The sequence below is a fragment of the Crocodylus siamensis genome, chromosome 3 (genome assembly GCF_052110815.1).
Source record: "Crocodylus siamensis isolate JL-2025a chromosome 3, ASM5211081v1, whole genome shotgun sequence".
In the NCBI taxonomy this organism is placed as follows: Eukaryota; Metazoa; Chordata; order Crocodylia; family Crocodylidae; genus Crocodylus; species Crocodylus siamensis.
The window spans coordinates 51,240,042-51,252,502 of record NC_143397.1 but is presented as its reverse complement, the minus strand read 5'-3'; the positions used below and the strand labels follow the sequence as shown (position 1 = coordinate 51,252,502).

General features: G+C 43.0%; 1 protein-coding gene across 1 annotated transcript in view; it reads left to right on the top strand.

Moving 5' to 3' along the window:
* Positions 1-12,461, top strand: part of CHD1 (chromodomain helicase DNA binding protein 1) — a 93,482-nt gene that overhangs the window by 22,543 nt on the left and 58,478 nt on the right. The window contains exons 3-5 of the mRNA XM_090038329.1: positions 9,023-9,227; positions 10,235-10,342; positions 11,916-11,983. Of these exons, the coding sequence (XP_089894455.1) occupies positions 9,023-9,227; positions 10,235-10,342; positions 11,916-11,983 (381 nt within the window). The remainder of the gene's footprint in view (positions 1-9,022; positions 9,228-10,234; positions 10,343-11,915; positions 11,984-12,461) is intronic.

The window sequence follows — 12,461 nt, the reverse complement described above, 5'->3', positions numbered from 1 at the left end:
TCACTTATTCATCTGCGCTGACCTAACATTGGTTGGTTGAGGTTCTTTTCAGAACATTTACAACTTAACTGGATCCGTGTGTTCCAACCTGGAATTCTTCTGCTGAGCACTTGGATTGCTTTTGGGCTTAGGTACTGAACCATTATGCATACTCAGGGCTGTCCCTGGTGGAGTGAATGGGGGCACCTGCCGCGCGCTTTGGGGGGATCCCCACGGACAGTGCTGTATAGACGTTGCCGTGCACCATCAGCTCCACGCTCCGTCCGCTTGCTATCCTCCTCCTCCCCTCTGCGCTCCTGCCGCTCGCCACCCACTGGCACAGCACACCCCTAGGGGTGGCTCTGTGTGTAGTCCAAAAAGCAAAGTATTGTACAGCATGTTCTCATACGTTAACAGCTTGGTTTTGGAGAGTGGTGCTGTGTTAAACGTCTTAGTTTTCCATGAAAAAGTAACCTGATTCTTAGCTGACTGTGCTGTGCTTGGCTTGTACTGGTCAGACATGATGAAAAATATCTTGCAGTCTAACTATTCCAACTACACAGTTGGTCCAACAAAAGATACCACCCTAAGAAATCCTTGTCTCTTGCCTAATTCTTAATATGCTGTGGCTCAATATAAATTGACTCTGTTTTGAGTTTTTTAGGAGTGCAGATCTATTCCTTACCTTAATGACAGTGCACTTAATCAAAAGAGTAGCATAATTGCAGAAGTTGTTCTGTAGGAAATTCTGCTTTTTTTTTTTTTTTTCACCAAGATAATATCTTCGAATGGCATTTCATCACCCATCACTGAGGCTTGTTCATCCCATACTTCCTGCTTCATCTCCTGAGTTCTCTTTAGGCTGACTTACCCATCTTTCTCTTTGTTTTCATCCTGAATTTCTGCCACTCACTCTTCTCTCTGACATTCTCTTTGGAATTTGCTTTGGTATCTTCTTCCACTGTGCTCTGCCTGGCTTTGCTGCCTCCTTTGAAGGAGCATCTGTTGCTGAAGGTCAGTGAGCTTTTTCTTTTCTTTCTGCTCCCTGCTGTGCTAATACAACAGGGCACATAGAGAGGTGGAAGGAAGCAATGTGAAGGAGGATGAGAGGTCACTCTTTACTGCCTGCAGAAAAGATTTGAGAGTTTGTGTCTTAGTTCTGTGTCCCTGGGAGAGAGGGGTAGTTAATGGAATCCGTAACTGCACCGAAGTTTGGAATGTTCCCAGCAAAATTGGTGCCGTTCAGCATTTATCCTTCCAAAAGAAAGGGGAATTTAGATGTCAGGCATTCCTTTTCTGCTACACTACTCCAGAACAGGGAAGCTTAAAGGTTGCTCTTCCTTCTGTTTCTTTCAGTCTTGGTGCTTCAGTACCTTAAGAAATGAGGTGTTAAAACTTTTCAACTAATTTAATGTTAAATACAACACTGGAATTGATATACTGTCCTAGAATCATGTAGCTAATCATGTTGGATACCAGCTATGATTGTTTCAAGCAGTCATAGTCTGCAGTAGGTTAATATATTATTTATAATGGTTATACTTATATACAGTACTATTACTAAAGTGTGTGTGTATGTGTGTGTGTTACAATGCAATTTTGTGAATTTGGAAATGACAGGTTCTTGATCAACAAATGGGGCAGTTTGGACACAATCTAATACGTTCTCTTTTCCTCCTTGACGAAAGTAGAGCAGTTCAGCAATAGCATGTTTTTTCTACATTCCCACTTTGAGACAAGGTAATTCATTAGTATCTTGTTGATTTCTCCCTACATCTTCTGCTCTGAGCCAGAGACTTAGAAGACAGACCTAGATTTTTTATTTTTTCATGGCTCTAGTGCAGTGTTTATGATGCTAGCAACACTATAAACGCTAATATAGTTTTTAACATTGATTATTAATCATACTCTTATACTAAAGACCAGAATGGAAAATAGCACTGTTGGCTTTACAACTTGTATTGCAGGAGTTCTTATTTGTATATGAGTACTTCTGCTACTGCCTGTAACCTGCTACATGCAACTATATAAAGATTCCTTTTTTCCCTTATACATCTTTTTCATCTAAAGTTATCAGTTTTTCTTAAAGATGGGAGTATCCCCATTATAGATGCACAAAGATACAAGAAAACCTTTAGTTTTGGTTGCCTCAAGTTTAGGATGCCCATTTATAAACACCAAAATGCTTTAAATTTGGACATTCTGAACATTCTCTGTTCCCATTGTATTAAAGTCAATTATTTATGGATAAGGTTCATTTGTATATTGTAATTTCGTATTTGAAAGGCTTTCTTAGCAGTCAGGAGGACTTGAAACTTTATTTTTTTTGCATAATTTGCTGCTGCTCAAAGCACATCCTTTTATTTTGAAAAATATTTTCCTATAAATATTTATTCACTTACTTTTAACTTGTGAAATGAATGGAATATTTGTGCTCTTATCCCTGTAGATAGGCCATTAAGAATGGAATCCAGGTATCCTGATGATCCATCATTTATAGAAATCAGCAGTTCCAGATTTACAACACAAGGTGTGAAATGAGATTTAGGAAGAGATTTTGTTTTTGGGACTGTTGGTTTATCTCATTTTCTTTATAAAGCTTAAAGACTAACATTTGGGGACTTAGGAGTTTTTCTGTGTCTGCTTTAAATTAAAAGATATCAGGAAATACTGCCTGATCGTTCATAGATTTCCTAGATATTAAGGCTGGAAGGGACCTCGGAAGATCATCGAGTCCAGCCCCTTGCCCAAAGGGCAGGAAGTCAGCTGGGGTCATAGGATCCCAGCAAGATAAGCATCCAATTAACTTTTGAAGGTGTTCAATGTAGGTGCTTGAACCATCTCCGATGGCAGGCTGTTCCAAACCTTGGGGGCTCAGACAGTAAAGAAATTCTTCCTTATGTCCAGCCTGAAACAGTCTTGTAGTAGTTTCTGACCATTTGACCTCGTCATCCCTTGGGGCACTCTGGTGATCAAACATTCCCCCAGATCCTGGTGGTCACCCTTGATAAACTTGTAGGTGGCCATCAGATCATCCCTGAGCCTGCGCTTTTCCAGGCTAAAGAGCCCCATGGCTTTCAGCGTGTTGTCGTAAGATCTGTTTTCCAAACCTCTGATCATGCGTGTGGCTCTCCTCTGGACTCTCTCAAGCTTGTCCACATCCTTTTTGAATTGTGGAGCCCAAAACTGGACACACTACTCCAGCTGTGGCCTCACCAAGGCCAAGTACAAGGGGAGAATGGCATCCTGGGATTTGCTTGAGAAGCATCTATAGATGCAAGCCAGCGTTTTGGTCACTTTACTAGCCGCAGCATCACATTGCAGGCTCATGTTCATCTTGTGGTCAATGATGACCCCCAAGTCTCTTTCTTCCGTGGTGCTAGCCATCGTAGCACTGCTGAGCCTATAAGGATGCTGCAGGTTTTCCTTCCCAAGGTGGAGAACCTTGCATTTTTCGGTGTTAAACACCATCAGGTTCTCATCTGCCCATTTACTGAGCCTGTCCAAGTCAGCCTGAATCACCTGCCTGGCTTCTGGTGTGGATGCTTTGCCCCAAAGTTTGGTGTCATCGGCGAACTTGGCCAGGCTGTTTCTGACTCCAGTGTCCACATCATTAATGAAGATGTTGAACAATATGGGTCCAAGGACGGCGCCTTGGGGGACCCCACTGGTCACAGGACACCATGATGATTGACTTCCATCAATTACTACCCTCTGGGTCTGACCACGGAGCCAGTTTCCCAGCCAGCGGGTCATGGTGGACCCAAGGCCACAATTGGCCAATTTTGCCAAGAGGTGATCATGGGATACCAGATCAGAGGCTTTTTTGAAGTCAAGATATGACATCAATCTCTTCTCCCTTGTCCAGGTGATAGGTCACCTGGTCGTAGAAGGAAATGAGATGGGTCAAGCAAGACCTACCCACAACAAACCCATGCTGGCTATCCCTTAGGGTGTTGGTGTCGGCCAGTCCATTAAGGATGGCCTCTTTAATAAACTTTTCAAAGATCTTCCCTAGGATAGAAGTCAGGCTGATGGGCCTATAGTTAGCTGGATCCACTTTGCTCCCTTTCTTGAAGATAGGCACACATTGGCCTTCTTCCAGTCTTTGGGCACTACACCAGAGCACCAGGAGTTTTCAAAGATTTGTGCCAGAGGCTGGGCTATGATGCTCACCAGCTCCTTGAGTACCCTGGAGTGTAGATTGTCAGGGCCAGCTGACTTGAAGGTATCCAGCTTCTTGAGGTGCTCCTTCACGGGGGCAGCGTTAATGGAGGGCAGGGGATCTCTCTCACCCAGACCTCCCTATCCTGTAGTGGGCACAGGCGTCCTATGGGAGTGATGAAAGACTGGCACAAAGTACCCATTTAATAGGTTGGCTTTTTCCTGAGCATCAGTTGTCAGTTGCCCCATCTAGTTCAGCAGGGGTCCAGTGTTGCCCTTGCTTTTCCTCTGGCTCCCCACGTATCTGAAAAAGGATTTTTTATTCTCCTGGATGCTTGAAGCTAGTTGGAGTTCAGTTGCAGCCTTGGCTTTCCTGGTTTGCTCCCTGCGGGACCAGTACAGAATTATCCTCCTTGGAGGTGAATCCTATCCTCCATCATTTATAGGCCTTTCTTTTTAGCCTCAGGAGGTCTGTTAGATCCCTGGAGAGCCAGGGGGGCTGCTGTGCCCTCTTGCTGCCTTTCCTCTGAGTGGAATAGACTTAGCTTGTGCATTGAGGATTGCTCCCTTGAGGAGCAACCACTCTTCTTGAACTCCCCTCTCCCTGGGGTTGTGGTCAAGGACTTCAGTGTTGCTGACTGACTTGCCAGCTTTATGGCAGACGGTGAAGGTGATCAGTTGTGGTCGCTGTCACCCAGCTTCCCATCAATCACTAGGTCACTGATTAGGTCATCCCCAGTAGCCACTACCAGGTTGAGCAGCCTCTCATTGGCCCATAGACTTCTTGAGTCAGGTAGAGGTCATCCACGCAAGATAGGAAGCTTTGCAACTGCTCAGATTTTGCTGAGTGATCCTCTCATGAGATGTCCGGTTAATTGAAGTAACCATGACAACCATGTTCCTGGAGCATGCGGCCTCAGCCAGTTCCCAGGCAAACTCTTGGTCAAGCTCTAGACTTTGGGTAGGAGGTCTGTAGTAGACTTCCACCATTGTGTCCCCTGTACCATGTTCCCCATGGATTTTAACCCAGAGGGTCTCCAGTCATCCACCCTGGTTGCCAACATCAGCTTGCAGGGACGCATAGCTTTCCTTAACATAGAAAGCTACACCCCCCGCCCCTTTATCTACATGATCCCTCCTGTACAGGGTATAGCCATCTATATGCATGGCCCAGTCATGGGTGGAGTCCCACCAGGTCTCCATTATCCCTATGACATCATAATTTTTTGCATTTAAGCAGGAGGACAAGCTCCTCCTGCTTATTCCCTAACCTCCTGGCATTTGTTTACAGGCAGGCATGTGTCCCCTTGGGGGCTCTTGCCTTGCCCACAGATTGTACCAGGGCTGGGGCAGGGGTGGGCTCCCTTAAGTGCCTCGGCCTGCTGGCTTTGCAAGGGTTGCTCAGTGGGCCAGCAGTGGCGGTAGTCCCCCCATCCACCCCAGCGGGCCTAGTTTAAAGCCCAGTGGAGCAGGTCAGCCAGTCTGGCTGAGAAGAGCCTCCTCCCCAGGGGAGAGAGATGGAGGCCATCTCTTCCCAGCAGCTCGCTGCCTCACGCCAAAGAGCGGGCTGTGGTCATGGAAGCCAAAGCCTTCCTGCAGTCTTTGGTTAACTACGTGGATCCTCCTCTCCCTCCTCATACCCCGAGACTGGGAGGATTGAAGAGAACACTATCTGTTCCCCCAGACCCTTTAGTCCTGCTGCCAAATCCCTGTAGCACCGCATGACCCGGCTGGGAGCGCTTTGAGCTGTGTCATTGGTGCCCACATGAATAAGGAGCATGGGATTGTGGTCTGTGGGCTGGAGGAGCTTAGGGATCCTCTCCGCAGTGCCCCAGATGCAGGCCCTCAGGAAGCAGCACACTTCCTGGGCTCAGGGGTCGGGGTGGCATATTGCCCCCTCAGGATGGAGTCTCCCAGAACAAACACCTTATGTTTTGTCTTGGGGAGAGTGGGGGCAGTAGCTGTAGTTGAGCCTGTGTTGCCTGCAGGAGCTGGCAACTCAGCAGGCTCTGCTGGAGCAGCAAGAGGTTCGTACCAGTTGCTAAGCTCCGGCGGGGCAGGAGCCTTGGTGCAGCGGGCCTTAGGGCCCTTGACCACCTTGGTCCATGCCCCTGACTGGACAGAGTGGGAGGTCCTGGAGTCCTCCTTTGTCCTGGAGGGAGACCGTGGTCTACCCTCCGGCTTCCGGGGGAGAAGGGCCTGGCAGTAGGAGTCTGTCTCCTGCTCGCAGTCCCTGATGGCATGCAGTCTCTGGACTGTGGCCAGGAGCTCCTCCATCTGGCATGCCAGAGACCCCAGTAGGCAGCAGACCCCGCAAGGGGAGGTAGCCTGCTCCCGGGCCCTGGAGCCTGAAAAAGGGACGGGCAGCCCCTGCAGCCGAGAGCCAGGGGCTCTGTCTGCGTGGAGCCCGAAACCATGGGCTCCATCTGGGTGGCCATCTCTGGGGTGCCCGGGGGGAGGGGGCTGCAGAGCCCGAGGGGACCCTTGGGATGTGGGTCATGCCCGTCCATGTCATGCCTCTGGTAGGCTGGCTATGGCTGGGACTGTCTACCCTGGGGGGCTCACAGGCAGGGCCTCAGCCCTCCCGTGCATCCTCCTGCTTGAACTCCGTGCTAACTCACGCACCAGCAGACAAGCGTGCCTGTTTTGGCTGGAAAATATCTTTGTAGGCTTGGAGTGTATTTATTGCGCTCTCTCAGATCTTACTAAAAAGGAGTAGGTATTGCCAATTGTAAAGCTGATTTTATTTCAAACAAGGAAACAAATAATAGAGGGGGGCAGTATGAAGCACAATGCCATGCCCATTCTGTCTGCTTGTATAGTATGTATTGTTCCTGAATGATCTGTTCTGCATTAGGGTATTGTTTCCTGGGCCCTACAGATCAACTTGGTCTGAGAAACTGTCTGCCAGCTATTTGTTTAGAAGGGGAAGCTGTTCTTAATTCTTCCCTTCTTTTCATCTTGTTTTTGCTGTCTGTAATAGCTGTCAGTGACTACTGGGTGAAATTCAAAGTACATATTGCTGTCTCTACATTGAATTACCATGAATTACTAGACCAGAAAAACTAAATATGCATGTCCCATATGGTAAACTTTATGGACATTGGATATAGAGCAGTGTACTTGGGTCTTTTGGCTTTGCAGGCCAGACAAGTGGCACCAGTTCACAGGCTGAATCAGGCCCGCATTCCCAGATAGGGCCCCTGCAAGGACTCAGCTGTCCCCCTGTGTGCTTGGATGGGGTTTCATGCCAACCTACCCACTGGGATCCAGCTCTGGGGTCCCATGCTACTTCTGTCTGGCCCCACCTGCTGAGATCAAGGCCCCAGGTCCTTGCACTGCTCCTGCCTTGTCACATGTGCTGGGGTTGGAGCCCCCAGGGCTTTGCATTGCCTGTGTGCTGGGATCACATCAACCACACTATCTCAGTGATAATCTAGTGCAGAAGGCCATGGCATTGGATGCCAGACCTGGTCTGCAGTTTGTGGGTTGAACCCCTGGTGTAGGGCATTCACAATAATAAGGTAACAACTGTAGAATTTCCTCTTGAAGAGAATATGTAGATCAGAGATGTGGGGCAGAAAATTTTCCAGTGCTTTATTTTTCCATGGGAAATTTTCCATATCTAAAAATTAATTGTTTCATAAAATTAATTAGTAACAATGAATGGATGCTAATATCTGTGATGACAGACATTGTCAGGTACCCTGCAGAAGAAATACTTTGAAGCAAAGACATCATTTGGTGGGTAGCAGAGAATGTCTCCTCTCACATGGTGGAAGGGATACTGTAACACCTGACTGTTGTCTGGGATTGCTCTGAGGATCTTAAGTATCCTACCAGCAACAGGTGCTTGTGAACAGAACTGGAAGGCTTTCAGCTCAATCAAGACAAAAAAGAGGAATAGTCTAACAAATGAACGCACTGCTAAGTTTGTTTCTATTTCTCAAAATCTCCAGTTTCTGGAGAATCAGTTAGAAGCACAATTGTTGAAGAAGATGTAGTGCGATGATAAGTTGCCCTGGCCCATAGACTCATTGGTAAAACCATCATTTAGCAAAAGAGAATGTGGTTCAAGTCGTTCTGAATCAGATTTGCCTCAATCTGATTCTGAAATGGAAGTGCAAGTGATTGTACCGATAGTGACAGTGACACCAGAGGTGCTGCAATGACCTCAGTGGAAGAGAGTTAATAAGCTCTGTTGAAGTAGATGAGTGGACTACCATGGCATATCATGCACAGTTCTTTGGGTGTGCGAAAATTAGTGTGCCAAGAGTTTTTGGTGCCTTTGTTTTTTTTCTGTACATTTAAACAAGCAATGTAAGGGAAGTCTTTGCTATTGTGTATTGTCTTTACATTTTACAAGTATTCCAATAAAAATAGTTTCTTTCCACATAAAGCTGTGAATTTGTTTGAATATAACATTTAAACCACAGTCAGTGTGCTGTATTTAGTTTTTTCCTAATCGACTATTTCGGTTCAAATACTTGTGGCTGTTGGGACGTAAAATTTACGTGGGGTGCATTTTTAGTTTTGTTTACTAAATTTAAGTCAAATAAATATGCCCAATCAGATCATGCTCTATGTAGGGCACTGGAAAATTTTCCAATTCAAAATTCTGTAATTAAAGTTTTTCCTACATTTCTTTTAACGCTTTAGGTTATAGGGAAGTATATGTATTCTTCTTGTTTTGATATGTTGTTAATTGATTCAACCTGTACAGTGTTCTTGGCTACTGCAATGTTGGGAGCTCTACAAAGTGAGTTAAAAGTGGGCTATCTGTATGTGCTTCACAAGTTGCTAAATTATTTCTCGTATCACTGTGAGTTAAGTTAGTAATTAGAACAAAGGATAATAATCTTCTAACTTCTAATTGCAGCCAATCAGATGATGATTCTGGGTCAGCGTCAGGTTCTGGATCTGGTTCAAGCTCTGGAAGCAGCAGCGATGGAAGTAGCAGCCAGTCAGGTAGCAGCGACTCTGACTCTGGTTCAGAGTCAGGAAGCCAGTCAGAATCAGAGTCTGATGCATCTAAGGAGAAGAAACAAGTTCAGGCTAAACCACCTAAAGTTGGTGGAGCTGAGGTAAAATATATGAATGCCCTTCCATGGAAGATACTTGACTTGGAGTAGTTATTTCCTACAGCTTTTTTTATAGTTTTGTACAGCTATTTCATGGAATAGAATGGGAAGTCTAATTACATTTTTACGATCTGACTTGGATTGTTTAGTAAAATAAGCATGTGCTAGGACTGTCACAGCAAATCTTAAGGTCAGGGTTTTCATAAATGGATACCTTGAAGTTTTTTCCCAAATCCTTTTGTAGGTTCCTAAATAAATAGCTTGATCAGAAGTTCTGAGTACTCAAACAAGATCAATTGATTGGTCACCTGGAGTCCTAAATCCTTCCTAAATTTTACTTTTGAAAACCTTGGCCTCATGCCTTAGCTTGCAGATATCTGACAAATTGTTGAGCAGGTAACTACAAATTTATATGTAGTAGCCTTTTCATGAAGTAAAAATCTGCTAAACTCTGAGAAAAATATCTAAATGACTTCCTAACCTCACTAAAATGGATTTTTAAGCCAAAACTATCTGAACTTCACTGTAATGCTTTTCTGTACATGGTGTATAAGTTTGTGAAATGTTTTCATTTCCTATTGGAGGGAAGTATTATAGAAATTTAAAGTAATTTTAAGTAACATGAGGTTCAAAGACTGCTTTAAGACTCTCCCTTTCATTTAACAAAATGATTTAAAGATTGCATCAACCACACTGTCTCAGTAGTAGTAACTGAATTATAATGCATTTAAAGTGGTTTACCATGAAATAGGATATTTAGTGTATTGTTGGAATAGTTTTTATTTAAATGAGTATGGTTTTGCAAAACTCTTAATACATTTGAAAAGTGATGTTAGATAAAATTACATGTTATTTGCTGTAAAATTAATGAAAATGGCACCAATTTTATTTTCAAGTTGGGAATAACTGAAGTGAAACTTCCCATATTAAGAAATCTAACTTTGTATAAAATCATTTTAAAGTTTCTAGACAATTGACTTCATTAATCTTATATTTGATTTCTGATTCAGTTTTGGAAATCGAATCCAAGTATTCTAACTGTTCAGAGATCAGCAATGCTCAGAAAGCAGCAGCAACAGCAGCAAAAAGCAGCTTCATCAGACAGTGGTTCAGAAGAGGTAAATAGCTTGCTGTAAATGTTATAAATGTAAACACTCGGGTTTGGTGCCTGGAATGTTAAATAGAAATCTATGTGGAGCCAAATCCTCTCCTTCCGGAATATGTCAGTACAAGATTTTTTTAATGCATGTCTGAGGCTCTTATAGAGAAACATACTAACATTTTAAATTACATATGTTCAGGTAAGTGGTGAAGTTAGAAAAACCACTGGGTCTGTATTATTTTTAACTATATTCTCAAATCCATGGCAAAGGGAAAGGTCACACATTTCTGTTTTTATCAGTTTTCTAAATTGCATTTCAAGGCTTATAATGTTATTAAAATATTTTCCTAATTAATTTTCCATATAACAAATTGTGTTAGTTTCAAAAAGGATGTTATGCAGAGACAAGTGGGAGGAGGAATCTACTTCACCAAAACTTTAAGATACAGTCTATACCAGGGGTTCTCAATCCACAGGCCACAGGTCAGCTGCTAGACTGGAAGTGGCCACAGATCGGCAAACCACAGCCCCCCAGAGCTGGGCAGAGAGGCTGCGGCTTCTTCCACAGGACCCATAGCACCACAGGGTTTGGGCTGCTCCCCCCACCACCGGGGGGGGTAGGAGTATCCTTACCTGCCTTCTGGCTGGAAATTCCAGTTGCAGTCAGCTGTGACTGCTGGGCCGCGGCATAAAAACTTTGCGAATCCCTGGCCTATACTTCAAAAAAAAAAAAAAAAAAAATCCATAGCCTAAAGTATTCACCTTTTCAGTGAATCATTTAATTTAACATATGGTTAAAGATGGCACTGTTCAAGATAAAATGGTGAAAATTACCTGTAAAACAAAAATTCTATGGGCATCTGACCACACTTTTAAGGTATAGGTAAACAATGGTCAGAAATACAGTCTTAAGTTTTTCTTTTTGTTCTCCCGTTGTTTCTATATGATGTTGGTGGTTCATTTTTTAAGAGTTTGTTCAGTGTTATTTCAGCTATACGATTAAAAGCTGCAGTGCAGACATAACTTTAACTTATAACTGGTGATAAGTATTTCTCTCTCAATGCCAATTTTGAAGATGAATTTTCTCCAGTTTTCTCACTGCCTGAATATGAATAATATTAAGAAAGTCTTGAGAGACAACGGTTAATTCATTTTTGAAAGTACACTTTACACTGAGCATAAATTGAATTTTTGAAGCTATTGTAGTCCGTAAGTGCAAGAAATGGGAAGGATACAAAACTGACAGGAATTGTCCTTAAAAAAGGAGACAATTCTCAGGTTTCTGGTACAAGTTTTTCTTGATTTGATGATTATAAAAGTAATTAAAATTGTTATTCTTTAAGACTAAAGTGTTTTATAGTGTCTTCCAGTGTTCTGATGTGCATGAATAGAAATCTGGGATGATTTAAATAGTACTAATAGTACAGGGTTGTATTCAACATATGGGTGTGTAATGAAATTGGTTGGTATCAGATGGGAAGAATAAACTTTGCTAAATCAGGAATAGAAGCCAGATTGCTAACAGTTTTATTCCTTTTATAATACTATATTATAATGAAGCCTGTATATTCTTTGGTTTCTTTTGGCAGGATTCATCTAGTAGTGACGACTCTGTGGATGACTCAACCAGCGAAACCAAGAGGAAAAAACATAAAGAGTAGGATATTCTCATAAAAACAAGAATACTATATCAAAATTTCCTTATTCTTCTATATGTTAGTATTTACACATACAGCATTTCTCCACACAAGAAAATAGTTCAGTTCTGCTTTGAATTCAGGTTACTGTTTGCACCTTAGGCTTGATTTAAAAAATATATACTTTTTAAAGTAGCATGTTAGTATATTTTCCTTAGATCATCCCACCAACATGTGTCAAGTTGAATCCTAATATGTAAAATACAACATAAAGGTCTCCTGAATAGAATACTCTGTTATGAATACAGAAAGTTACTGATTATGATCCTAATTTAAGAATTTGAGGTCATCTTGTCCTATACATTTGTAATAGACACCCAAGAACTGTTGATATATCTAGTATTGAAATAAGACCAATCATTAACATTTTATTTTATAAGTATTTTAACAATAATGTCTGTTTTAACCAAGTTTATTTGACTGGATGTAACTGCATGC